The sequence below is a fragment of the Cyprinus carpio genome, chromosome A7, assembly GCF_018340385.1.
Source record: "Cyprinus carpio isolate SPL01 chromosome A7, ASM1834038v1, whole genome shotgun sequence".
In the NCBI taxonomy this organism is placed as follows: domain Eukaryota; kingdom Metazoa; phylum Chordata; class Actinopteri; order Cypriniformes; family Cyprinidae; genus Cyprinus; species Cyprinus carpio.
This window is the reverse complement of record NC_056578.1, coordinates 9,705,182-9,731,588: the sequence shown is the minus strand read 5'-3', so window position 1 is coordinate 9,731,588 and position 26,407 is coordinate 9,705,182. Positions and strand designations below refer to the sequence as shown.

The following is a 26,407-nucleotide window of genomic DNA, read 5'->3' as shown; positions in this document are numbered from 1 at the left end:
CATATTTGCAATTTTCATGTCGTAGGCCCATTCCTTATGCTACTAGTACTAACATTAAGAAAAGCCAAGTGAACCGTATGTGCTTTGAGCCTGTAAGTTTAATACTTTAGAAGACACTTTTAACTAAACGTTGACGTTACTTCCGCAAACTGCCTGTGTCTTTCGGCTGTGTTTGAGCATGCTTGAGGAGTTATGAGGGTTTCGCTATGTGCACAGAGCACAGACTCACAAATTCACACACATGGGCGCTTTCATGCAGCAGTATAAATATTTTAGCTGCTAATTATGGCGAGGGGGCACAGACATCGGGCCACATAGCACTTGTATGTGTGTGTGTGTTTTGATGGCGAAGCGAGGCTACCGAGAAGGCCGGCAGAACAGGACCAACACAAAAAGCTTTTTCAAAAGGCCGGAAAACGAGTCGAGTTCCAGGGTCTTTGTGGGAACTCCATGCTGAAACCGCACAGCTCGGCCTGTGTGCTGAGAAACTAGGCCACAGTGTTTGTCACAGCAGCAAGGTGAGGGGCTTCTGGGTAGAGGAATGAAAGGGAGACAGCAAAGCACCCAAATAACCTCTCCCTCCACCCACTATCTGGCAAACCCACGACTACACACTCCTAGCAAATTCCTCAGGCCAACTACAAACAGTTCATACCTGTATGAGGCCACTGAGAAAACACAGGAGACATCCCAGTAAAAGACAAGCCTGTGTTAGGAGCACCCGGCAGAACAGGGAGGGGAGAGAAAGGTCGTAACGTGTAAGGAATGTGATTTTGAGATCTTTATGATGACAAAAAGGCCATGTCGAGAGACACTGGAATCATCTAAGCATCTGTCCCGGTCGCCATGCATGCCTTTCACTTCTTCAACTATAAAAGAAACAAACTGGTGAGGGGCAAACTATCGTTCATTGCAATTTAAACTGTTACATTACAAAAAAGTTTGTTTTGTTTACTCACCAAAGCTTAAATCTTACTTCCATCTGGAGCTTGATGAGAGCTCATTTCGGAAGCTATTATTTATAAAATCATTACATACAAAAAAGATTTTGTTTGTATATTGTTATGTTTGCATATAATGTTTTTATTTTGTACGCAATGTTATTGCTGTTATTTTTATTTTATTTTATTTCTGGCTAATAAGTGATAAATGGCTGATTTTAGCAACCTACACTACTTTAAAAAAAATAATTAAAACACAGGAAAAATAAATTATAATAAGTGAATTATTAGGCATCACAAAATTATATACAATATTAAATATGGATAAAAATTCTTTAAATTAGAAATAAGTGCTTACAATAATATTAAAAGGATTTCTCAGATGCTGAATACTGGCATTATTTTCCAACAAAAATAATGAAATTAAAATAAAATAAAAAATAATATGATAATAAAAATAAATGAATGAATGAATGAATTAATTAATACAAATAACTCATCAGCCAGTAACCAATACAGTGCTGATATTTCACTACAAAAGTAATATAATTACTAAAAGTCAATATTAAAAATAGTAAATGTCTTCATTAAATTTAATAATGAAATGTTATGTTTTATTTTCATATCATTATGTTGAATTATTTATCAACACTATTTCAGCAACAGGCTTCCCTGAAGTCTAGATATCAGCATCAGCTGAACTGTTGAGAATGTCTTATTTATTTGTTTATTTATTTTTATTATTTGTTTATTTAAAATGGTTAATTTTCTAAACCTATAATACTTTAACATATGTATTTTTTGGATGCTGAACATTAAAATAAAATAAAATAAAAAATAAAATAAATAAAATAAAATAAAATAAAATAAAATAAAATAAAATAAAATAAAATAAAATAAAATAAAATAAAATAAAATAAAATAAAATGAATAAAATAAATTTAAAAAAAAAAAAATGTAAAAAATATAAAAAAAATAATTGTACATTAAATCAGAAAACAAACAAAAACCAAAATAAAAACCAAAAAAAAATATTAATATATATAAAAATATAAAAAAAAATTTTTTAACAAAAAAATATATATATAAATTAAAATATAAAAAATAAAATAAAATTTAAAACACAAACCAGTAATTTAAAATAAAAATATTACTAAAAAAAATAAAAAAAAATAAAATCTATTTATAAAATTTAAATAAAATTTTATTTCCTATCATTACACTGAACGATTTCCCTGCACTCTAGAAATCAGCAAAAGCCATTTAAAATATATATATATAAAAAGCTTCCCTGCACTCTAGAAATCAGCAAAAGCCATTTAAAATATATATATATAAAAATCATTTTAGTCAACCACAAATGATAAATTATTTAAAACTACTCAAAATCTAAATCTAAATTCCCGATCTACAATTAGACTCATATGGGCTAAATTTTTCTTTATTCAGCGCCAACCCAACCCACCTTGATGTGCTGATGCTATCAAAGCCTGAGGACAACCAGTACAAACCCAGATGTTGGCAGTAAGTCACAGGTGTAAGTAGAAAGCAGAAAATAAGCCCTGCTCTCCTGAAGTACTTCAAAGGGATCTTTTCACTTGAATCTAAGTGTTTCCCTGAGGCTTCTCGAGCCTGAGACAGGGGTTTTAATAAAGAGCATGAGAGCTTCATGATGGTAATTACAGAATGGGCAAGAGCTATAAATCCAACTTAAAGTGCTGTGCAAGGTATTATCCAGGAGGAGAACAGGAAGAAACTATCAGTGCAGGATAGGAGGCCAGAAGGATTCATCTTTACTACCTTGAGAAGGAGAGAAAGGCACATTACAATGCACTGAAACAAACACAAACAGCCAAGAGTAGATGCTCTTTATTTTTGAGTAGCAAAACAAAAGTATGTGCAAGATGGCTGCAGGGAAGAAATATGAGGTGCTAAAAACAGAGAACATGCTGCTTTTTAATGGGCATTATTCTCACGGGAAAGCAGCCCAGAGCAGGGTACAGTGGTCAGGTACTTCCTGTGGGAGTTGTGTTTAGCATCCACTGTGGGAAAACATGAGGCACACAATGGGTTTCTGGGATTATAACATAAGGCTCATAGCTTTTTCAAGGGCATCAAGTACAAACTCTTACATGTTTAAACTGAGCCACAATATGAATAACTCCTACAAGATTCTGTCACGCGGTTCTTTATATAACAAAAAACAACATTACATCAAATAAAAAACACCATCATCCGCCCACCACATGAATCATCCTACTAAAAAAAAAGAAAAAAATTCTAGGAATTCCTCAAATGAGGTCCCAGTGGGGAACACTGTGCTCAGAACGCACACAAAACAAAGCCTGCTGTACTATCATAACAAATTAAATACACCACAAATGTAGTTTACAGAGAATTCGGGCTGCAGGTCAAATTCTGAGATATGACATACGGAATATAATAAAATGCCAAGAATTTATAACAATTAATAGAAGTGCAAAATAATAACAAATATATAATAATAAATATATCAATAAATCATTGTTGCCATGAAAACATAAAAGCTTCTACCATATTTATTAACTGCAATTTTATTTATATCTGAGCATGATGCATGTCAACTCAAAAGGGAGGATATGGTAAAGCAAAGAAAGTCCAGTCATGCTGCATTCGTGAAGTCCTGAGATCACGCTAACCTTACATTCACTGTAAATGATAGAAGTGAGAGCAGCAGCACTCCCTAAACCATTTCACTCAAACATCTGAGAGTAAAGCCAGACAGAAAAGCAGGAACAAGTGGATGAAGGTAACCAAGGAGAAGGCGTACGGCCCGTATAATGAGTATTCCTCCACTAATGCCCAATCAGTGAAATCAATATGGCGAAAGCTTTGAGAATCCACAGCAATTTTCACAATAAACTAAATAGATTGCCCATTATATGAAGTCTGACAGTGTAATGTGAAGAGCCAAAGAGAACACTTAGTTTTCACCAAAAACACATTACATCTGAAGTCCTAGTCAACATACTACACAAAGAGTGGCTCATTTTGAATGTGCAAGGCATGATAACAGCAGCAGAGAACTGGAAATTACTGTAATTGCTTTGATTAAAGGGAAATGAAAGACAGGGAGGCCATTACACTGTAGCTACAAATCTGACGGTCACACAGAGAAAGCACTGACTAAAGGGCAATTAAATAGCTGGAAGTCACAAAGGTATGTATGTTTTTTTTTTCTGGTTGCTAGTAAGAATTCCCGCTCAACGTCCAATTGTGTTTGGCAGAAGATCACATGAACTTGATTCACTGCATTCACCGCATCACGTCACCTAAACTTTTTCATATCAATCGATATCTATAATTATCATAAATTTCAAATCTTAACGTTCCATGAAGATATTTTGTAAATTTCCTACCCTAAATATATCAAAACGTAATTTTTGATTAGTAATATGAATTGCTAAGGACTGCATTTGGACAACTTTGATTGATGTATTGCTCTTATCTGTATGATCAAAACTGAAAGTGTAATTTAAGTTCTTTTCGGTGTTAAAAGGAGAAGATGCCACAAAACGTGTATCGGCATTAATCAACCCCAGAGGGTTAAAGGCAATTTTTTCAATATTTTGATTTGTTTGCACCCTCAAATTCCAGATTTTCAAATAGTTGTATCTCGGCCAAATATTGTCCTATCATAACAAACCATGTATCAATGAAAAGCTTATTTATTCAGATTCCAGATGATGTATAATTCTCAATTTCGAAAAATTGACACTTAAGACTGGTTTTGTGGTCCAGGGTCACATTTAGTTTTTCTAGTTAGATATATTACATTACTTTGTTTTGCGATTTCTTTTCAATTCCTTACATTTTTTTGCATCCTGTTTGCTACCTAAATTCACATTTAAATTCAGATTCAAGAATGAGAATTTCATCTTACTTTCCGGCCATATAAATAACTACATAAAAATAGCATATTTTTTTTTAACAAAATTAGATGTTTTTTTTCTCTGAATATATTCTCTCTATATCATACGATATGAGCCATAAAAGCCTGATGTATCAAATATGATACTCAACAATGTAAACAATGGAAAACATGCAAACTTCTTTTGTCTAAAATTTTAATAAACTGTCCAATTAAATTATTCCCCATCAGGCTTTACAGGGTTAATATACTGTACATTCAGTTGCTCCTATGAAATGATCTTTTAAACAGAGATATACAAAACAAAGCAATAAAGTCAGAAGTCTGATGTGTAATAGAAAGTCTCAGTGAAATTTCTTGGATGTACTAAAAACCCACTGATACCACACTAAAATCTCTGGCCATTCCCAAGAATGTGTTCACGAAACGGAGCAGCATCAGCTCTCGGGCAGCACAGAGTTTCTCCTCTTTCCCTTGTGCTTCATCTTTAATAGCTCAATTTTTCATTTTCATCCAAGTAAAATTCACAACAGCAACAAGATGAACCGTCTTCCAATCCAACTCTGTAATGTTTGTAATTCTTCATAACTTTTTTTTTTCCCAGCCACAGCTGCAAACTCAAATGTGTTTACTGGAAGAGGGCATCTACGTGTGAATTTCACCGGTCATCTGTCTGGTGTGGGCACAGCGTTACGACCCCCCTAAAGCCCCCGAGTTTGTTTACTTTTGTGGTGAGCAGTCCAGTAAAACATTGTGCTCGGTTTCGTCACTCAACGACCAAGTGCTAATCATGCCGTCCCACATACCACCTCCACACTATCTGAAAGAGGGGACTTCCAGCTCACGCTCAGATTTACTCCTTTACACTTTCAACCTACCACTTAAGACATTTTAAAGTCAACATGAAATATGTTCGCAAACATTCACTTTACATAATATGATGTTTTTCCAAAGCAAAACAGGATATTTAACAAGATAAAAGGCAATGGGCTGGAAAATAAAAGGTTTAGTGATGTTTACAGAAATAAAAGTCAGTTTAGAGGCAGATTAAGAAATGACATTTTCAGTAAATCAGTGCAACTTTTTTTATTTTATGTAGACTTTAAAGGAATAGTTTATCCAAAAGTGAAAAACTTCATACTCGCCCTCAAGCCATCCAAGAAGAAGATGAGTTTATTTCTTCATCATAACAGATTTGGAGAAATGTTGCATTACTTCACTTGCTCACCAGTGGATCCTCTGCAGTGAATGGGTGCCATCAGAATGAGAGTCCAAACAGCTGGTAAAAACTTCACAATAATCCACACCACTCCAGTCCATCAATATATGTTGTGAAGTGAAAATCTGCGTGTTTGTAAGATACAAATCCATCATTAAGGCATTTTAACTTTAAACTGTCAATTCTGTCCAAAATACCAGTCCATAACCCATGATAATGCTTCCTCCAATGAAAAAGTCCATCCCCTGTTGACCTATTATGTCAAAATCCATCAAAATATTGGTTTAGAACTGTTTTGGATCTGTTTTAACTGTTAAACGGTGCTTGATCTGTGCATATTTCTCTTCTGATTCAGATAAGATGACTAGAGAAGGCAATATTAGAGACAGAGGACTCATATTTTAGCCTGAGCAATGCTGTTACAGTAAGTTAAAAAAATATATGATGGATTTATTATTATTAATATAACAAACATGCAACTTTTTGATTCAGAAAATATTAATTGATAGACTGGAGTGGTGTGGATTATTGTGAAGTTTTTATCAGCTGTTTGGACTCTCATTCTGATGGCACCCATTCAATACAGAGCATTCTTTGGTGAACAAGTGATGTAATGCTATATATTGGTAACCAAATATGTGTGAGACTTCCCATGTGTGAGACGTGTACGGAGAGACATTACTCGAAATATGTTCTTTTGAGTTCCACAGACAAAAAGAAACCCAAACTGCTTTGGAACATGAGGCAAAGTACACTATACAGAATTATACGATTTTGGGTGAACTTGGGTGATATTTAAGTTTAAGGAAAGGCCAAAATGTCCCTCATTTCACCTTCCCTCTCTGAATATTCACTAACTATCTAATACAAACACCTAGTGGCCATCTCAAATGTCTATGAAAAAACATCAGATGCTAAGCAATAAACGACAAGCATTGAATTGTTTGGCTAGACATGAATAATCAGACGCTGGTTGCGGTGGTCAATAAACAAATCTAAATGCAAACACAAATCTAGACTCTCACAAGGTCAAGACAATGGAGAGCAAAAACAACAGCACATAAGTCGTGATTTATTGCTGCATGCAGTACATGCTGTTATGCCAAGCCTCTGTGATATCTTGCCACGTCAGAGCAACCAGCGATTCTTCCGTGCCAGAGAACAGTCTGGGAACTTTAGCACCTGCAGCACCTGCTCAGAAGCAGCTGTGAGAGGTGCAGAGGAAGAAGTTAGAGGGAGAGAGCATCATATGGGCCGTATATATTCAGCTACAGCTGCACGTGGCCTGTGTTTGTTCAACACGACACTATGTTTCTTAAAACAAACAAATTATTCTGTACAGTGTACACAGTGGGCTATATGGATGAATACAATGCTCCAACATCACAACAAAGGCAAATGCAACGCATTTAATTTCTTGTGAGCTAGTAAACACTAAACATAATGGTCACAGCCTTGCAGATTCAAGCACTTCTAATCTATTGCATTATATTATTAGAAAGAAAGAAAGAAAGAAAGAAAGAAAGAAAGAAAGAAAGAAAGAAAGAAAGAAAGAAAGAAAGAAAGAAAGAAAGAAAGGATTTAAACTTTTGAGTGAACTATTCTTTTAATGTTACATTAACGGTTCTTTTAGTGGTTTTGGAAAAAAATATTGTTCAATAATCAAATTAGCAACTATGTATTTGTTTTACTTAAAAGAAGCCTAATTCAAAAGCAATTTTGTAATTCCAAAAAATGAAAGGGGTCATGAACTGAGAAATTAAAATGACCTTGAAGAGGGTGTTGCACTATAAAAACATCCTGCAAGTGCCTGCCCTCAAAACTAACTCTTATACTTATACTGAAGCCATTCTGCAAAAACAACAGGTTGTGGAATGTGCCACTTTATGCCTCTGCAGAAGAAGATCAACACCTGCTTGGACATCACTGCCTGTTTTAATTTTTTAAATTCATGTGAAACTTTGCACACTCATCTTGGCCAGGAGGACTCCCTGAAAGAAGACTTTTTTTTATTTATTTCAATGGGAATTTTTTTTAATCTTCCTGGAAAACAACATAACCATCAGCCAACATGGCCTAGATGACATCAACTAAAAGGTTAAAAGGAAAGTAATTTCAGATACGGAACTAGATATTCCATTTTAATGGAAGTGGACTTTGTTTAATGTAAACAGGGGTCAATGCTGGTTTCATGCTGACTTCAACAGTGGCATAAAAAAGTCCCTTCTTGTCTTCATTGGTTTAATTGATGCCCTGAGGGCACAAGGTTAAGAGACTAGAGTTTCAAACCGGTTGCAGAGATGAAAGGATGACTAGCACGCAACAGTGCACTCGGTAACTTTCCATCAACTGTGTCCACAACTCAGTTGAGTGAGTGGAGAGGTGGTGAGCTATTAAACAAAGACACGCGTAAATACACTCATGAGCTGGATAGACAACAACACTGAGCGAGGGGTCAGCGAGGGTGCTGCTCACCTCCACAGGTGGAAAAAAGACGTTTTTCCACATCTTCAGGTACTGTAGGAGGATGTGTGGCTCGATGTATCCATAGGCCTCTCTGAAAATCCCTGAGCTGTCTGGCCTCCTGCCCTGAACAGACATTAAGTTGAACTATGGATATGCTACTAGCTAAGCATAATACAGCACATTAGACTTTAGGATTGATGTTCTGAGAGTTCCTCCACAAGCTTTTCACCATGCATTTGAGAAAAAGCACTTGAAATACATACAGAAATGCAAAGTCTGCGCAGTCTGGCTTCACTTGAACAAACTATGACAGAAATATCTACTGTATACTAAAATGTACTTCTCAAATTAATAATAATAATATTTAAGGAATATCATATAACCAAGATATTTTTTCATCCAGATTTTAATTTATACAGTTCTGTTGTGTAGCATCTTATTCGACAGAAAATGCAATGTTTTGTTTTTAATTTATTCGTTATATTTGTTGTAATTTTATCACATTTTAAAAGATTGATAAATTGGTAGTTTTTTTAATTCATTTCATTAGACAAAAAAAAAGCGTTTTGTGAATCCTGCATTGAACCCGAGATTAGAGAAGCAGTCGTCAGTAAAATGATGGGAACACAAAAAAAGATTGGGGTTGTACTGCTGTGAATTTTAACCTCTGATTCTTTGCAGCCCGATCTTTCTGAAGTGAAAATAAAACAAATCACAGTGTAGGACACGGCGTCTTCTCAACATGATGTTAACCACACAAAGAAGCTACAGTGTTTGAGGGCGGGTCAAGTTGTTCGCAGCCGGCCAATATAGAGCATACGCGGGCATTATGCAAATGTATTACCCCGTGACAAGTGGGATTCGAATTACTGACAACTCGTTTAGGCTGTTCAGAATTGATTCTTTCTTTTGGGAGACAATAACTTTATTAATCGAGCACTTTCGGATTTACAACTTTGCAGACAGTTTACATTCACACACAGCTGCATTACACACTGCATGAAAGGCAATATTTGGAATGGCATAATAGGGGCACTTAAAAAAAAAAAAAACTTGTTCATCTAAACGAGAATCGACTAAAATTGTGAAATCAATAGTCACCGTATCCCAAGTATGCACTAAAAAAAAAAGGAGAACATCAACAAGAAGTACACGAAATGTAAATCTTAAAACCAACACTCAATGAATAATTTGCATTTGGTGACCCCATGTAAACCGTGCTATTTGCTCTTGCTAGTTCGTTTCATATGGTACAGTCTTTAATAACATTAAGGTACATCATCTTCTCTATTCGGCTATATATAACACGTACTAAGTCCACATTATCTGATGATGAAACAGTGAAACACTTAATCTTTTAATCTCTGACATTATTGGAGCATGACAGCAGCCACATCTGCTCACATACACGTCTTAGTGTCATGATTACTAGCTTTCACGTGGGGAATATGTCAGATCAGACATTAGGCCGTTTACCTGGCTGAGAACAGCTCCTCCACCCTCTAACCTACTTCCCAAGTCAGTTTTGTAATTACATAATGCCTTAATTGCCAGGTTGTGCTTCCTATGCATAACAGAGATTGTGGGCAAGCTGTAAGAAAACAGCGATGGAAGATGGAAGCGATGGAAGAAACAGAAATGAAATTTGCATACAGAACTGACCATTCCAACTGTAAACTCTGACTGCATGAGCCACATGACCAATTATAAAAAGTTGACTCTTAAGGCCAATTTATACTTCTGCGTCGAGTGTACGCCGTAGTGTACGTCGTAGGCTACGCACGTAGGCGACGCCGTCGTGAGCATTTATACTTCTGCGTATGTCTGTTTTGCTCTGCAGTTACGCCGCCGAAACGCTAGTTGACGCGAGTGGGTTTGGGAAATCTCCCTCCACGAATTCGCTGCCATCTGGCAGTCTTTGTAATCTCCCGAAGAGGAGTCATACAGATGGCTGTATTTCCTCACTTCTTCAATTAATCGCTCGGTCACTTGGTCCATTTCCTTGTTGGCTCTTCACTGAATTTCGGAATTTAAAAATGGCGGGTGGTCCAGAGTGCAGAAGATCATTCAGGAAATGCGTAGGAGGAAACGTGATACTACCAAGCCGACCAATCACAGATCTTGCAGTCCGTGTCGTCGCGACGCGTAGTTAAATTTTTGAGGAGGTGCGCGTCAGGGTACGGCGAAGGGTACTACATATGGTACACGTCAATGCGTATGCTACGCCGTACCTACTATGCGCACCCGACGCAGAAGTATAAATTGGCCTTTATGAGCTAGTTCTTTTAGTGAATCAAATACATACAGCCCACTTCCAAATAAATGGCTCATAGTGAATCTTCTTAGTGAATCAAAAACACTTATGAATCAAATCAAACTCACTCACTGAACCACAAAACATTAATTTCTCATCTCTGACTAATTGTTTCTTCGTTATGTTGTACTCAAGGCATGTGAGGCTTAAATCCATGTAGTATGACTGGTTATTCAATGTTTTAAATCAATGTTTTAATGTGTTCTTTCCCTAATATTTCACCCTAAAATGATTAAAAGAATCATTGATGCAACTTAGGATTTCTATCCTACTGCTGCTGCAGCCATCCTTTAAAAAACTCCAAGAAAACCCCAAAGCTGTGGTAAAAATCACTGTTTGTCCAATCATTATTGCTTTATTTAAACATGGTCTAATGAATCTCCATTAGAGACTGTCAAAAACAAGTTATTCAGATTCAGTGTTGGTTTCTTTAAGTGGCTTGCATACAATTACAGCACAGAAATATCCGGCGACCTTTAATAAGTGGCGTGCTGTAAATCATTCGTTATAGCTTACGGACAAGTAAGGCCGGGTGTTCCAGAAGAGACAGACAGGAAGACAGCTCGACAGGGCGCTCCCAGCTACCTGTGGCCATTAGGGACAGTGCTGACAAGTGTAATGAGGCCCTGGATTGAATCTAACTGTCTGCTCCAGGACGGGAAGGGAAACACATCAGCGTCAAGACTCACAAGCAAAGATGAACACCTTACAGATGAGAATAAGCACACAACTCATTGAACCGAGTTGACAGAACACAAATACTACATGCATCAACAACAGCGGCAACATCATTCCATCTGAAATCACCCAAAGAAAGGAGGATTCATCTATTATACCAGCAGCTTTTAAGTTAATTTAACTAAAAGTGAAAGAATGATGCAAAATATGGCAGAAAATAAATAAAAAACTTCACTGGTGCTGGCATCACACTCTGACTGTGGGTAATCTACAACCCAGCCAGCGTGCGAAACAGGAAGCAGCATCACGCTAGCGTTTCTATGAATGAGACACTGAGTGTGTGGGATGAATCACTGCTCCCCTGTAAATCTGCAGGAAACTCTCTCCACGCAAGGCCTCATTTCCCCTTCATATGCTTCAGTCGCACAAGAGAAAGAAACAGACCGATGCAAATGATCTCCGTTTACTCCTCTTCCTTGTTCATGTGGCGGAGAGGATGTGCTAATCTAATCCACCAAAATTTTCTAAAATTTACTCAAATTTGCAACATCATTGGTTGCCAGGGTGCTATGTGGTTGCTAGGTAGTTCTGGAGTGTTGCTAAGTGGTTTATACTACCTGAAGTAAAAAAAAAAGCTCACTTCCAAGTATCTACAATATTCTAGTCTCTAGAAATGTCTCCGGTCCTTTATTTGTTTTGGGTTTTTTTTATGCTGAATATTCTATTTACCTTGTAATTCTGCTACATTTTGGCAACTGTGCTTCATGTTGTGTTTAAAAGCATTTTAAAAACACAAAAATTGTGCAATAGGCTTTTATTAAGCACTAGCAGCCACTATCCTAAACAAAAGGCATGCGACAAACAAAAGGAAAGATAAGTCTTCCTTGAAGCTATCACCTTTGCCCAAAGGTTAGCTCATTCCTAACATGTTTGGGCAAAAGCCTGGATTCTTACTGGTTTAACAAGCCAAGCCAAAAATCACACAACCCCAGACTGCCCTCGCAAAGCAACCCCTGCTATCACCACAGCAAACCCACCCCTGCCCCCTTTATTTTCACACACATTCTTGCTGAATGATAGAGTGAGTCAGTGGTCCCTGCAACGGCTGAGAGCGATGGTTTTCCCCTTTATCCTCTTCATACAGCGGTGACTAAAGCCAGCTGGAATTCCTGCCTAATTATATGCCCACTTAAAGGGACAGATTCCTCTCTTCTCGTTCGCTCCTCCAACGCCACACACAGACAGTCCAAAAACGGATGTTTCGGCAAGTCTGAGCAGATGCTGCAAGAATCCAATTAAGAGAGTCAGCCTACATGAAGTGTGCACTTAAATCACAAATGGGACTCAATATAAGATTGTACGTTTAACGCTAAATGGGTGGGTCTCTCTGTGTGATAGCACATTTTTTTTTTTTTTTTTTTGTAAATAAGGGTTTTATACTGTTAAATTAATTTTTATTGCATTGTTTTAGTATAATGTGTGTTGCATGATGGCGTTTTGTATTTGTGTGATTGACACTGTGTGTTCTTGCTAGATTTTAGTATCTACCTCAGCTTGTAGAAATGCTGTTTATGATTAACTTTATTCATCACTTATTTTAACATTTGTTTTAAAGGTGGTTATCAGTATATTATAAAGGTAAGAAACTAATTTTAGTACTTTTGCATAATAAACATTACTTTTTTACTGTAAATGTAAAATTTAGATTTAAAACTGTAAAACTTAAAATGTTGCATATAATGTTGTTATATATATAACAAAATATGAGATTTGACAAATTATAAATGAAAGGGTGTCCTTTAATTATTTCTCAGACAAAATGCTGCATACTTCTTTGTGAAACTGAAACGTTAAATAATAAAACTAACTTTAAATTTTAAAACAAATCCCAAATCAAATAAAAAAAAATTTATACAACAAAAAGAAATCTCTTCATATAAACAAAGGCTTTGCCTGTCCTCTATTTAAAATAAGAGGCAACCACTGCATTTGAAATACAATCCAAAAAATATATTAAAAACATTTGGGTTGTATAATTTCAAAATATGAAACAAAAGCAGAATGGTATGATTTTATCTGTGTAATTGAGACACAAATGTCACTCTCTGACAGCAGGTGGCACTAATGGAACACCAGGCATTTATAGGCAGCTGCCCCTTTAAGACCGAATGTATGGATCCAATATAATAATGCACAGGAGATTTCTTTCTCCACTGTTTACGTTCACTTAAGACATAACCAACTGTGTTTACGAGAATACTTGCAGAGACACTTATTTTGAGATAATTTTGTGTGCATGTCTTCATTCAGAAACAAGGATATGCAAAAGAGTAATGAATTCTGTGTAAGCGCATTGTCTGAAACGCGGCTCTCTGTAGAAACCAAAGCGCTAGCTCTGAATGCACGCTAATGTTTTAAAACGCTTGAATGCTTACATTGGGAAGACTTAGAAACAAGTGCAAATGATCAATTACGATCTGTTTCACCCCTACAAGCGAGTAAACAACGCGAATCGAGTCAGGAATTTTACATCACTATTCATAACCTGTCGGGCAGGGCGGTGCTACACTTTGGAAGCCCAAAACACAATAGCCCCGGGATGTAGGGTTAGCGATTTTGCGAGCCCTTATCATGATGCCATGAAAAAAAGGAAATATGTTCCATACAATAATGAACAATATTGCACAATTATTTTCATTACAACAAGTACTACTATGATGTACTGCACTATACTATTTATTTTTTCCTTTTTGCATATTTCTTTGTTTAAATTTTCTAGATCTACATTTATTTACCTATAATATTCATATATATAAATACATACATAAATGCATAAAAAAGTAGAAATATTTATCTAAATTACATTTATTCGCCAAACAATTAACAGTCAGCTCGACACTATCATGCAGCGATTCTACAGAACTCAACCGTCACTCAACTGGCACTTATGCTATTCGTATCTAAAACAAACTGTTGTTATCACACAAAGTTTGACAAAGATGTGGCCTTGATGACGAGCAAGACATTCAAAAATTATGCTGTCGAGGGCAGACTGTGTCTTTGACTGTGACTCCTGCATTGAGCTGCTCTGGCGGAGACACAATACTCCGGTGAAAGAGTTATAGTGTCCGCTGAGGTTAATGAAGTATGTGGGAGAGGCAGAACACAAAGAGGAAGTCACACTATTGTGCTGCCTGGCCATGCAGAAACCCAGCCTTTACATGTGGGCAGATAAACGGACGGTAATTAAAACAAGGCCCCCATTCTCTGGCTGGCCGTTTTGAGAGAGTCCCCCAAGCGTTTGTCGGGGCCTGAATGTTTCCGGCCGTGGTGCGGAGCGGATGAGATCACTCAGAGGCAGCTCATTAAGTGATGAGTGCTTTTCCTCCCGCGGGGCGCCGCGGCTCGCTCTCCGGCTAGATAACACAGACTGTGCTCGTAACTTAGTCAGCCACATTGGTAGTAGTTAAATGTCTACATTTGAAATCAAAACAAACTTTTACGCCTTTGGTTCTTTACACTGGCCATTTGTCAGAAAGCACTGCCAAACATGTTAGTTTTTTTAAGTGGTGTTTGCTAAGGCAAGAGTCACTTTTACTGCTATTTATAGTGTGAGAGATTTATACAAATCCATTTGTTCCAAAAAAAAAAAAAAAAAAAAAACACGTAAAAGGTTTTAAAAATTACCAAAGAATTTCAATATTTTTCCAATTTAAAACTCGACTCTTCTGTAGTTACATCGTGTACTAAGACCGACAGAAAATGAAAAGTTGCGATTTTCTAGGCCGATAGGAAAAATATCGAAACTCTTCGGTCATTTTTGAGCGAAATGCTAACAGTCAAATTAGCATTGTGGCATTGAGTTCTGCAGAATTTTTATTTTATTTTAAAGATATAGAAGAAAACATGTCACAATTTAATAAACAAACCTGTTTCTGCATTGCTCTTTCCTGTCAGCACTTGCCTTGGATGCTATTAGCACAGACTTTTTGACTTAACGTTAAAGAAAAAAGGGAGAACCAATAACGCAGCAAATTAAAAACTGCCTAATGCCTTGTGGTATTCAGAGCAAGGAAGAAATCTCCAATACGGAGTCATAAGACATTGTAATCTATTCGGTTAAAGCGCTTGACATTTTAGTGACATTTTCGCTTGGTCTTCACCCAATGGTGATCAGCAGAGAGATGAAAGAAAGCATTCACCTGTCACCTGTGAAAGAAAATCTCTCTACTTTATCAAATCCTCTCTAACTTTATCACGTCCAACTTACTTCTACCACTGTCCCAAAGCAAAACACGGCAAACCAGACCATATTTGCACCTTCAAATGATGCAAAAGACACGTTCCAGAGCTGCTATTCTGGTCTGGACATTTTTTTCACAAACGGTCCATAAGATCGTATCTAACTTTTAACCTGTAAAACAAACAAACCAGCTTTACAACACCAAAGCTTGAAAATGCACTTAAACATACAGCATGAAGAGATCCAAAACGTAAGGATTATTTAGATGTCAGATTTAACATCCAAATTTATGCTTCATTTTTGATGTCTTTTACCTGATCCAGCTAACTTTGTGCTGCAAAAGAAAAACACCCTCATCAAAAGGCATCATATTGCACTGACGCATCTGTTACTGTGATAAATATCCAATACATGTGACATTTAAATTGAGGTCAGTGATATGATCAAACTGTAGCTAACAAGGTATAGAAAAGGTCATGTTTGGGTTTGCTGGTTCCTGCTACGTAATCACATGTTTGTGAAGAGCTTTGCATTGACATCTTTTCCCGGATCGCTTCCTGATGAGTATCTTTTAAAGTCTATTCAATCATTATGTATTCACCTTCATGCCATTCAAAACCCGTAAACAGTTTTTTGTGGAACACAAAAGGAAACTCTGAAGACTGTGACGATCACTCTTTCACATGCGGTTACAATGAACAAGGACAGAGGCTTTCAAGCTTCAAAAATGACACAAAAGCAGAATAAAATAGCTCATACAACTCATGCAAAATATTCAAAGTCTTCTGAAGCCAATTTTGTAGGAAACAGACCTCAATTTAATTTGATAATCACAGCGAACAATTCACAAAGTCAGCCAATTGAACCGCAGGTTCCGTTCAAAAGTTTGGGGTCAGTAGTGCTGTTTTGTGCTTCTGGCACATAAACATTGAGTCAAACTCTTGCTATCATTTTATACAGGAAAATTATATCATTATAATTATTGTTATTTTAATAGCCCAGCCCTAGCTGTTTCCTATTTTAATATATATTAAAATGTATTTAATTCCCGTAATGCAAAGCAGAATTTTCAGCATCATTACTTCAGTCTTCAGTGTCACATGATCTTCAGAAATCATTTTAATATGCTGATGTGCTGCTAAAGAAACACTGTGTGAAAAAAGCTTAATAGTTTGTCAAAACTAGTGGTCGACCAATATATCGACAAGGCCGATATATCGGCGATATTTGGCATTTTGCATATATCGGCATCGGCCGATAAGTTTTCCTGTTTGGCCGATGTGTTCAAGGTGGGACTTTTATTTTGAGGTTGATGAGAACACAGTGCCTGAACACACAGTGCTCACATTCTCCCTCATTTACTGTTGTTGATAACATTTCTATCTAATACAGATAGAAGTCTGTCTTATAATCGGGAATTAATGTATACAAAAAAGTATTATAACGATTGCTTTTATATTATTAGTAATAGGCAAACATTATAATACTTTATCGTTTGCCGTCAGCATTAAGCAAATACGCATTCATATCATTTAAACAAATCTTCGAATGACTAATGAACATTTAATATCACAAACCTTGCAAACTTACACAAATCCCGCTCCGAGAAATTGTGAAGTCTGCATTTTTATCCAGCATGATCAATTTAAAACAACATTATGGTCAGTCCGTGTTAATTGAATGCTTTAAACTCGTGATTTCAAATTATGCTGCGCTTCATGCATTTGTCCACTGTCATATTCATGACATTTTCTCTGTGTGCTGTATGTAAAATAAGTGTTACCCTGGCCTTATTTGAAAAATATGATTCCCAATGAAAACAAACTTCACAAAACACATATATACCTGCTTTTAACATAGTTTACTTCCTTTTTAATTCTATTTTTTATTAAATATTTATTTATTTGTGAAAAATACTTTTTCATCTAAAGTATGTTTATTTCACACATTTATTTTTTTATCCATTGTTACATGATTTTAATTTCTAAAATATTAATTAAATTTTTGTTTTTTTTTAAATTATATCGGCTTTATATCGGCCCCCCTGCTTTCCAACATATCGGCATCGGCTGTCAAAAAAAAAAAAAAAAATATCGGATGACCACTAGTCAAAACAATAATTTTTTTAGGATTCTCTGAGAAAGTTTAAAAGAATAGCATTATTTTTTGAAATTGAAACCTTTTCCAACATTAGAAATGTTTTTCTATCACTTTTGATTGAATGAATACATCATTGAATAAAAGTATTTAACAAAAAAAAAACAATCTGTATACCATATACCTATAAACCTGTATACTGTATGGACCAGTAAACAACTCCCTAGTGACCATACAGAACACCCTAGCAACCATTTTTGAAAAAGAGTTTTGCGCAGCATTTACTCACAGCGGAATAAAGACAACTGTACCAGATCTGCTACATACTTGCAACACAACTCAACTTGAACTGTTAAGTAGTCTATCTGATGTGGGCTCTTTCCTGTGTGCATGTGTGCAGACATTTGCAGTAAGCTCTATCTACTCTAAATGTAGCTGAAATGCAAAGTACAAGGCTGGTGAACAACAAGTCCTGACTGGGTAATTAAAGAGCTGAGAAGAAAAAAGGCAAGGCAGACTGACTGGAAACCACTACCAGCCCTTGAAGAAACATCTGTGTTGAAGGAAAACAAGGTAATTATATGGAAAGAGGGAGGAACAGCTAAAGTATTTTCCCTTTAGAGAGAGGCGCTTTGTCTGCCACTGCAGCATCCTTCTGTCCAAAAAGACCACAATAGTGGAAGACCACAACTAGACCTCTCAATACACACGTTCTGCACGTATTTCACATTTATACTGGCTTTCGGGATCATTCTTTTACCTCGTTTTGCTCATCTTGGTGAAAAATGTTACATCTCTTTAACAAATTTGCTTGTTTGTTTTTTTTTATCCGGTTCACTACCGTTGACAGGGACATTTCTACACTTCCGGACACAAATTTTCCTGTAGATGAGGCCATTATCTTCAAAGTCTAGCGCAATCCCCCTGCAATGACCAGACTCCATTTTCATTGTGAACTTGAGGCAAAGGAAAACCAAACATACACAAACACGCCCTACAGCAAACTTGCTTTTTCTTCTTTACTGTAATACATGATATGCCAAGATATGAAGCCTACAGGTAGAGAATGAATGCTGGATGACCCTGCTCTACTTAACCGACAACAACTAGAGAAAAGATTTGTGATGACAGATGCCTGGATTTAAGGATATCGCTGACAGACAGACAAATGTGCAATTCAAAAGAAACTGGTGAAGAAATTTGATTTGTGCACAAAACACACTCTACAAAACACAAGAGGTATTGCGAAATGCAGAAATTCAGAACTCAACATAAGTTGCATTCTCAGCATTACCACAAGAGGTGCCATAGAGGCCATTAGCGTAAACAGTTTACATTTAAATTTCTCTTTCAGGAGAGCATTTCCCAAAAGCATCATCAAAACTACATTCACAAGTTTGTTGTTACCAACAAAACTCAATGATTCAGCGCTTCCCGAAACCAACAAACTTGGGCAAAAAGCATCGCATAGCTTTGTGGTTGGAACTACAGTCTCAACCTATGGTAAGAACAATATTTTCTTGTCGTTTACAACATGTGGATATAAATAGATTAGCAAAATGAGCAAATTAAGTGAGTTAATAAGCATTACAATCTAGGCTATGTTTTTCATTGAATTGGACTGTAATCCGATTACGTAACTCCCGTTACTTGTAATATGTTACCCCAGCACACACACACACACACACACACACACTCACACACACACATATATATATATATATATATATATATATATATATATATATATATATATAAAACCAATATATTGTATTAACCAATATAGTGTAAGAGGGAATGTGAGATTGAATGCATCTGCAAATAAAGTACAACAATGGATAGCAAAAATAGCAAAGTATTCTTCAAATGCTGGTCATTATTTATAGCAATAATCTTAAGTTATTACTCCACCACTTGCGTAATTTCATTAATGACAATTCGAAATCATTGAAACAATGTGGCTCAAACGATAGAAGTTATTACAGTTTTGGGAAACTAGCTAGTTCTCCATCGATGCATCCAACTATGGTAGTTAACCGGTGAGTTATGTAGTTGTATGGTAAACACACCCCAAGTTGACAACTGTTTGAAAAGATTAACACATCGCCTTGAATCGGTTTAATTTTTCATAGTCTGAATAGCAAAAAAAATAAACACACACACAAACAAAATCAGACGTTTAGAAAACCAGATCCAAATTGCAGTTGGGACATGAAATGTATAACATCATACAAAATGTACAATATTGTCAAGAAGAGCCAAGTGCAAATTCACCCACTCTACTCTTAATGTCTTCACTACAGCATCCAACGTCAACACATCAGATATTGACCACACAGTGTCTGAAAAAGTGGATGTGCTCTCAATAACTGCAAAACCTGGCATACAAACCAGGCAAACACTAAAAGACACCCAGTAACTCACCTTTCTGGCAATGGTTCGAGGTCCAGCATCTGTAATTGTCATTGTCGTTGAAGTTCGTCTTGATGCACAGAGGGTTGTCCTCCATGATTCCCGGGCAAACATCTCCGCACTCCTTGGACTGCTTATTTCCAGCAATGAAATTGTTAAATTCAGCATGCATAATGAGAGACCAGTCCACAGAATCCAGGTAGCAGAGCTCAGGATTCTTCTCGATTCGTATCGCACCCCGTGTGATGTTCCGCAGGTTGTAAAGGCCGATGTCCTTCAGGCTGGTTAACTCAAATATAACCAGGGCGTAGTTGTAGAACAAGTTACGGCCCCGGATCACGGCGAGGTTTGGAAAGAGGGTGCTGAGGCTGTCCAGTCCGGATACACGGAAGAGGAGAAGGTAATCCGTAATCATGGTCAGTTTTGGGAAACTGAGGGTGCGGAAGACCTCCTGGTTGTTATTGTTTTTGCTTCCAATGAGAAGGATCTGCAGGTATCCCTCAACCACCGTACAGTTCTCCAGCCGTTTGAAATTACTGATGTCATTGCCAATGTCAATGCCTGGACCACAGACTGGAAGGAAGAAAAGAGAAATTACCAGATGATAATCAGTGCAGATTGTAATATTCAACAGTCACAGGCAGCAACAGATAATTCTAAAAAAACAAAATTGACCTTGAATATTTGAATGAATAGTTTGATTCATGGAAACGTAACAATCTTGAGACTAAAATAAAGTGCAGGTGAACCTTTTCTGTTATGGATCTTAGTCATGGATGGACATATTTAATTTGATGTGCACATGAGGGAAATTTGTACAGTCATTGAACAGAGTCAGACTGTACAATTTTCCCTCACATACACATCAAATTAGTTGTACTTGTGTCTTAAAGAGACAGAATGTCTAAAAATGTCCTCATCCAGGTGTCATTCCAAACCTGCATGACTTCCATTCTACAGTGGAACACATAAGAAGATATTATGAATGTCTCAGTGTATTTGTGTGTCAATACAATGAAATTCAATGGGGTCCAATGTTGTTTGTGTTCAAAAGGTGATATTTTCAATGTCTCGGTGCGTTTAATTTTTGGACCATACAACAAAATTCCAATGTGGTCTGGACCCCAACGTTCTTCAAAATATCTTCTTTTGTGTTCCACTTAGGAAAAAAATGAATATGGGTTTGAACAACTTGACGAGAACCAAAGCATTTACACAACAATATAGAACGAACACTAAAACAAAACACAAATCCAATGATTTAGGCCAATAAAATGAACATGTTGACCATTTACTGACTGTCAACCCAAGCAGACATGTAAAAAGTTTCAACCAACTGTTCAACCAACCATCAAACAACTTTTTTCTGCCAGTGAGACAGTGCCACGAGAGAGCTTTTATAAGACAGATTATTGTGTTTTTAAGACAGGTATCCTGAGTTGTCCATCTCTGCTTTCACTTACCACCCATTACGTGGTTTTTTTTCCAGCGCAATTTGCCCACAAGGTAATCACAAAGAAAGATCCCAAAACATTTAGGCCGAGCTGAAAAATGAATCCTGGAAAATGCAGTAAGATAACTATAGAGCTCTTGAATTATAGATCCTAAATTAAACTTTAAAAGATAACATTACCTAAAAGTTTATAACCCTTTAAATCTTAGATAATAATCTCAGAAGCAAAAGGCTTGCTCCTTCCTCTTGACGGTAATCTTTTCTTTTAAAGCCACTGATTTTAACAAGTATGCATTGGTGTATAATATCCATTATGCTAGAAAATAGAATTAGACAATGGCAAAAACAAGCATCTTTCACCGCCCTGGAAGACAGACAGCACCGAGCCTGTCTGCGGACTCTTAACATTTTCACACTGCTGAGTAAACATTGCTATCTTTATTGCTTTGATGGCACTCCAAATCTCATGTTTACATTTGATAACCCAATTCCAGCCTGCCATTGCGAACTCTCGTAGGTAGCAGAGTGGAGGCATTTAGAAATTAGGTCATAAACTGATGTCATTGTTTAGAAATGAAGCAGAAGAAAAACAACTTAACCAAAGCTAGTAAACCCTAACACTTCAGATTCTACATACACACACGCACACACACACACAAAAAAAAAAAACAGATTGCGACAGAACGCTTTCACATGAAAACAGAACCACAAAACAAGACAACCTCATATTTTACTTTGATGGTTGCCTCAACTCATCATTTCAATGTTGAAATCAAATGTTTGCAAGCATCTTGAATGCATTAAAAATATATAAATACATCTCTATTGTTTACATTTTTATGTTCCTATAAAATATGTCTTAATGCACTTGAAAAACTATTTAAACTCAAATATTAAACTTTAAAAAAATAAAATCAGTTAAATCACAAAATCAAATATAGGGTGAATTTTAAATATTCTCTACAAAATTGGCTTTATAAAAAATATTACTGGGGTTTCTTCATATTTATCTCTCTGACTAAGCATTTTGGGAATATTGTTTTACTTTGGAATCAATTAGGCTAATACATTTTCATCAGGACCACTTTTTAGTCTTCTGTAAAATCCCTTTGACCAAAAAAAGTTTTTTTTCTGGCATAATCTTCCGAAAAGTGACTATTTTTAGAACCAAAACAACAGCACAAACATTAATACTAACGATTCATTTGATGAATTATGTGATGTTTTGGAACTCTAAAACATTCCATGCTGTTAGATAAAATTACAGATTGCTATTCAAATTTAATTTCAAACCGACAAGTGAATGTAAGCTAACTCTCAACCAGAATCACCCTATAATGATAAACACACAAACTGCTTTAACTCAACCAAAAGAGGCAGATCAACAAATAAGCAAGTGATCTCAAGATAAGTCAACCAGTTAACCCGAGCCACATTTATACCCCACTGGGAATCTTTAACCATCCCGAGCCAAGAAAGACAGATTATACTTAGGATTTCCACTGAGAGCCTCCTCTGCCTCGCTGCCCTGCAACCGCTGGGGTTAACAGTAAAACCCAATTACACAGACTTCACAAGCTCCTCACTCTTCCAATCAACAGAACCCAGTCTGTCTTGCTAGAGCGTGTGTTTTTACGTTCTATTTTAAAAACACATATTTTTCCTCGCTCTCTTGATGAATCGGATGAATCGGGGGGACTTATTTGCAGTTTACTTGGAAACATGGAGATTTTGTGGTGGCCAAACATGAAGGGAAGCAAAAAAAATTCCTTTTTTTGTGAGAACTTACCAGGTTATTGATTTTAAAGAGGCAGAATAATGAACACTGGATATCTTACATGTTTTTCACATATGTATGGGCCAGTTTTAGGATTGTTAAAGAACACAGGGCAGTTTTGCATAGAAAAATAATGGCCATTTGCATTGCCCATGTGAGTTAAACTAATATTAATAATGACTCATTGCATGCTGTGGTTAATATTCCAAGGAATCCATGCAAACCCAACACGGCACCAACAACATGCGACACACAGTTACAAGTAAACAAGCATGCCCCTGAGCACGTCAGTGATATTCCAACATGTGTCGTCATCTAAAATCACTTTTGTTTACTGGCAACCACATCACAGCGCCCCACATATCCTACTAACCTAACAGCGACCGGCCCGCCCCTGATAGCTATCTCGCTAACTGTAATCACACTTATCAATACGATCTGTCAGTTAACCAAAAGAAAACAAATACAAATCTTTCCAGCCTTCAGTGTCAACGTCAAACAGATTTATCAAATCTATGATGGACTCTATTGGACTAATTCTCATGGTATCCAGGAATGAGTCAAAACCAGAACCTGAAATACACATTGAGTTTTAAACTCATGTCCAGTGAGCACTTGTTATGAACTAAGAATGATTAATGTTTCAAGGACTTGCAGACAGGTTTGAATAGGGATAAACAACACTAATGCTTTTAATATCTAGTCTAGTCTATTAAAAATCCCATTGGTTTGTAACTTAAATTAACCAGGCACTGTCACCAAAATACCCCATGCTGCTAACATGGTGGTAACTCAAATTTAAATTTGATATCTCTGCTAAACGTAGATTGGTGCACATAATGGCACTTGTGAACACAATTACAACCACACTGGATACCAACGGTAGTATTTTTTAATAGATACAGTGGTAAAATACCTATGAAATTACTAATAGAAATGGCAGTGTTTGCATGACCAAACTTGATTTTGTTGTTCTTTGGCTTTGCATAGCCAAAAACACTCAACAGACACTCCTGTTACGCATAATATGTGTGTGTTTCCATTTCTTTTCTTTTAAGAAACATTTTAAGGGAATGAATGCAGGAAAAACATGCAATTAAAAGAAAAGTAAAAACAGTTGGTCTGGATTTTGAGCCAGTTTACGTTCCACACATCGCAAATGAAAGCTTAAACCACTCTGAAAGAAAAATGAAAGTGAAGGTTTCTTAGACCAGCAACACCTCTGATCATCTAATCCAAATGTATCCATATCACTAGATTAACTTACTTTCTCCATGACAAAGTGTAGAGAGGACCAGGACCAGACCACAAAACAAGGTCCAATATCGCCTCTGTCTGCTAGACCTCATTCCTGTACAAAAACAAGGCAGGCAAAAATAAAGTACTTAAAAGTATAACAAAACAGGGGAGATAGCTCAACCCTTCAAAGTGGATGATGCTTGAAGTCTTCTCAGCACGAAAATATCATCAAAGTTGGTTATGGAGGGGGTGAAAACAAAAGCTAGATACACAGCCGCTGGAAATAATCAAGCAAAGCCAATCTTCATTGTGTTTTTGCTGGGATAAATGACCCTCCAGACACCCCAGCGGGATTATCTAGCTGCCCCAGCCCGCTCTGCCCTCACCATGAGGCGGATTCAGCCGCACTGAATCTCGCGCTGCTTAAACGTGTTAAATATTATTTTTGGCAGGTTTTCCTCGTCGATGCATGTGAAAATAACCCAGAAAAACACGTAACGGCTTGATAATCCGCAGTTCCGTGCTCCATGTCCTGGGGAAATCTGTAAAAACACGTTGTTGTATGGCTCCTCGCAGGCTGGTTTCAGCTGTAGACCAGTGAAACCAGCTTAGATCCGCTGGCTAAAACAGTCTGGACTTGTGTGCCTCTGTGTGTGTGATCTTCATCAGCTGCAAGATGCCTAGTACTTCTCATCCAGCGTTTTTAAAGGCCCCAAAAGCGGTGGAGCATCTCAGAAAGATGCCAAATAATTTCCGTCCAGGCTTTAAAATGGTCTCTCTCTGCCTCCCACCATCTTCAGTCTGAGATTTCAGACCTTGACTTTTCCCTTCGAGACGCGGGCAATGGAGGACTCCGATGATGTGTGATGGATCGGATCTGCGTTCATTTAGGAGATGCGAAGGATGTAGAGTAGATCCTGTAGTCTCTCTCCGTTGAATTGACGCTGTAAACAAGGCTCGATCTCGCTCACACACATAGTAGGCTAACGTTACGTTGGATGAAGGTATGAGGGAAAACCCGGACTGGGGGAAGAAGGATTGGGATCCGATTTTGGAGGCAGCCAGGCTTGGTGAAAACACTTGAGTGCTACTGGCTGTGTCTCAGTAGGACATGTTAGCGCTTCATAACAGCGCGCTGCACTCTTGTCGAGTGAAATATTTATTCAGGCTATTTATTATTTATTGCAATTATAGTCACATTGATAATAATTAGCCTACAAAGAAATAGCAAATAACACATTGGATTACACTCTAAAAAGTGCTGGGTTAAATACAACCCAGCACTGGGTAAAATATGGACAAACCCAGCAATTGGGTTGTTTTTAAAAGTTTAACCCAAACTTCTGGACAGTAACCCAGCTGCTGGGTCAAAACAACCCAGTCGCTGGGTTTGTCCATATTTTACCCGCGCTGGGTTGTATTTAACCCAGCACTTTTTAGAGTGTAAACAAAGAGTTTTGACAATTTTCAAAAAGTAATTTCTTGTACTTCATTAATTTTAGTTTTATTTACAACTGTGAAAAAAATATATATATATATATATATATATATTCATTTATTTAAACTGCATTCACACGTCATAATTAAAATATCGAAATGTAGAAAAAGAGAAAAAACTATAAAACGTTTTAATTTTTACATTTATTTATTTTACATCC

General features: G+C 36.8%; 1 protein-coding gene across 2 annotated transcripts in view; it reads right to left on the bottom strand.

The window, feature by feature from the left end:
- Window positions 1–25,828, bottom strand: part of LOC109095255 (insulin-like growth factor 1 receptor) — a 72,676-nt gene extending 46,848 nt beyond the window's left edge. Inside the window, exons 1-2 of one of the 2 annotated variants that reach the window (XM_042759538.1) lie at window positions 24,778–25,828; window positions 20,293–20,853 (exon numbers count right to left, since the gene is read on the bottom strand). In XM_042759538.1, coding sequence (XP_042615472.1) covers window positions 20,293–20,853; window positions 24,778–24,859 — 643 coding nt within the window. In that variant the 5' untranslated portion in view covers window positions 24,860–25,828. The remainder of the gene's footprint in view (window positions 1–20,292; window positions 20,854–24,777) is intronic. The other variant, XM_042759537.1, reaches the window with a different exon arrangement.
- Window positions 25,829–26,407: the final 579 nt, after the last annotated feature.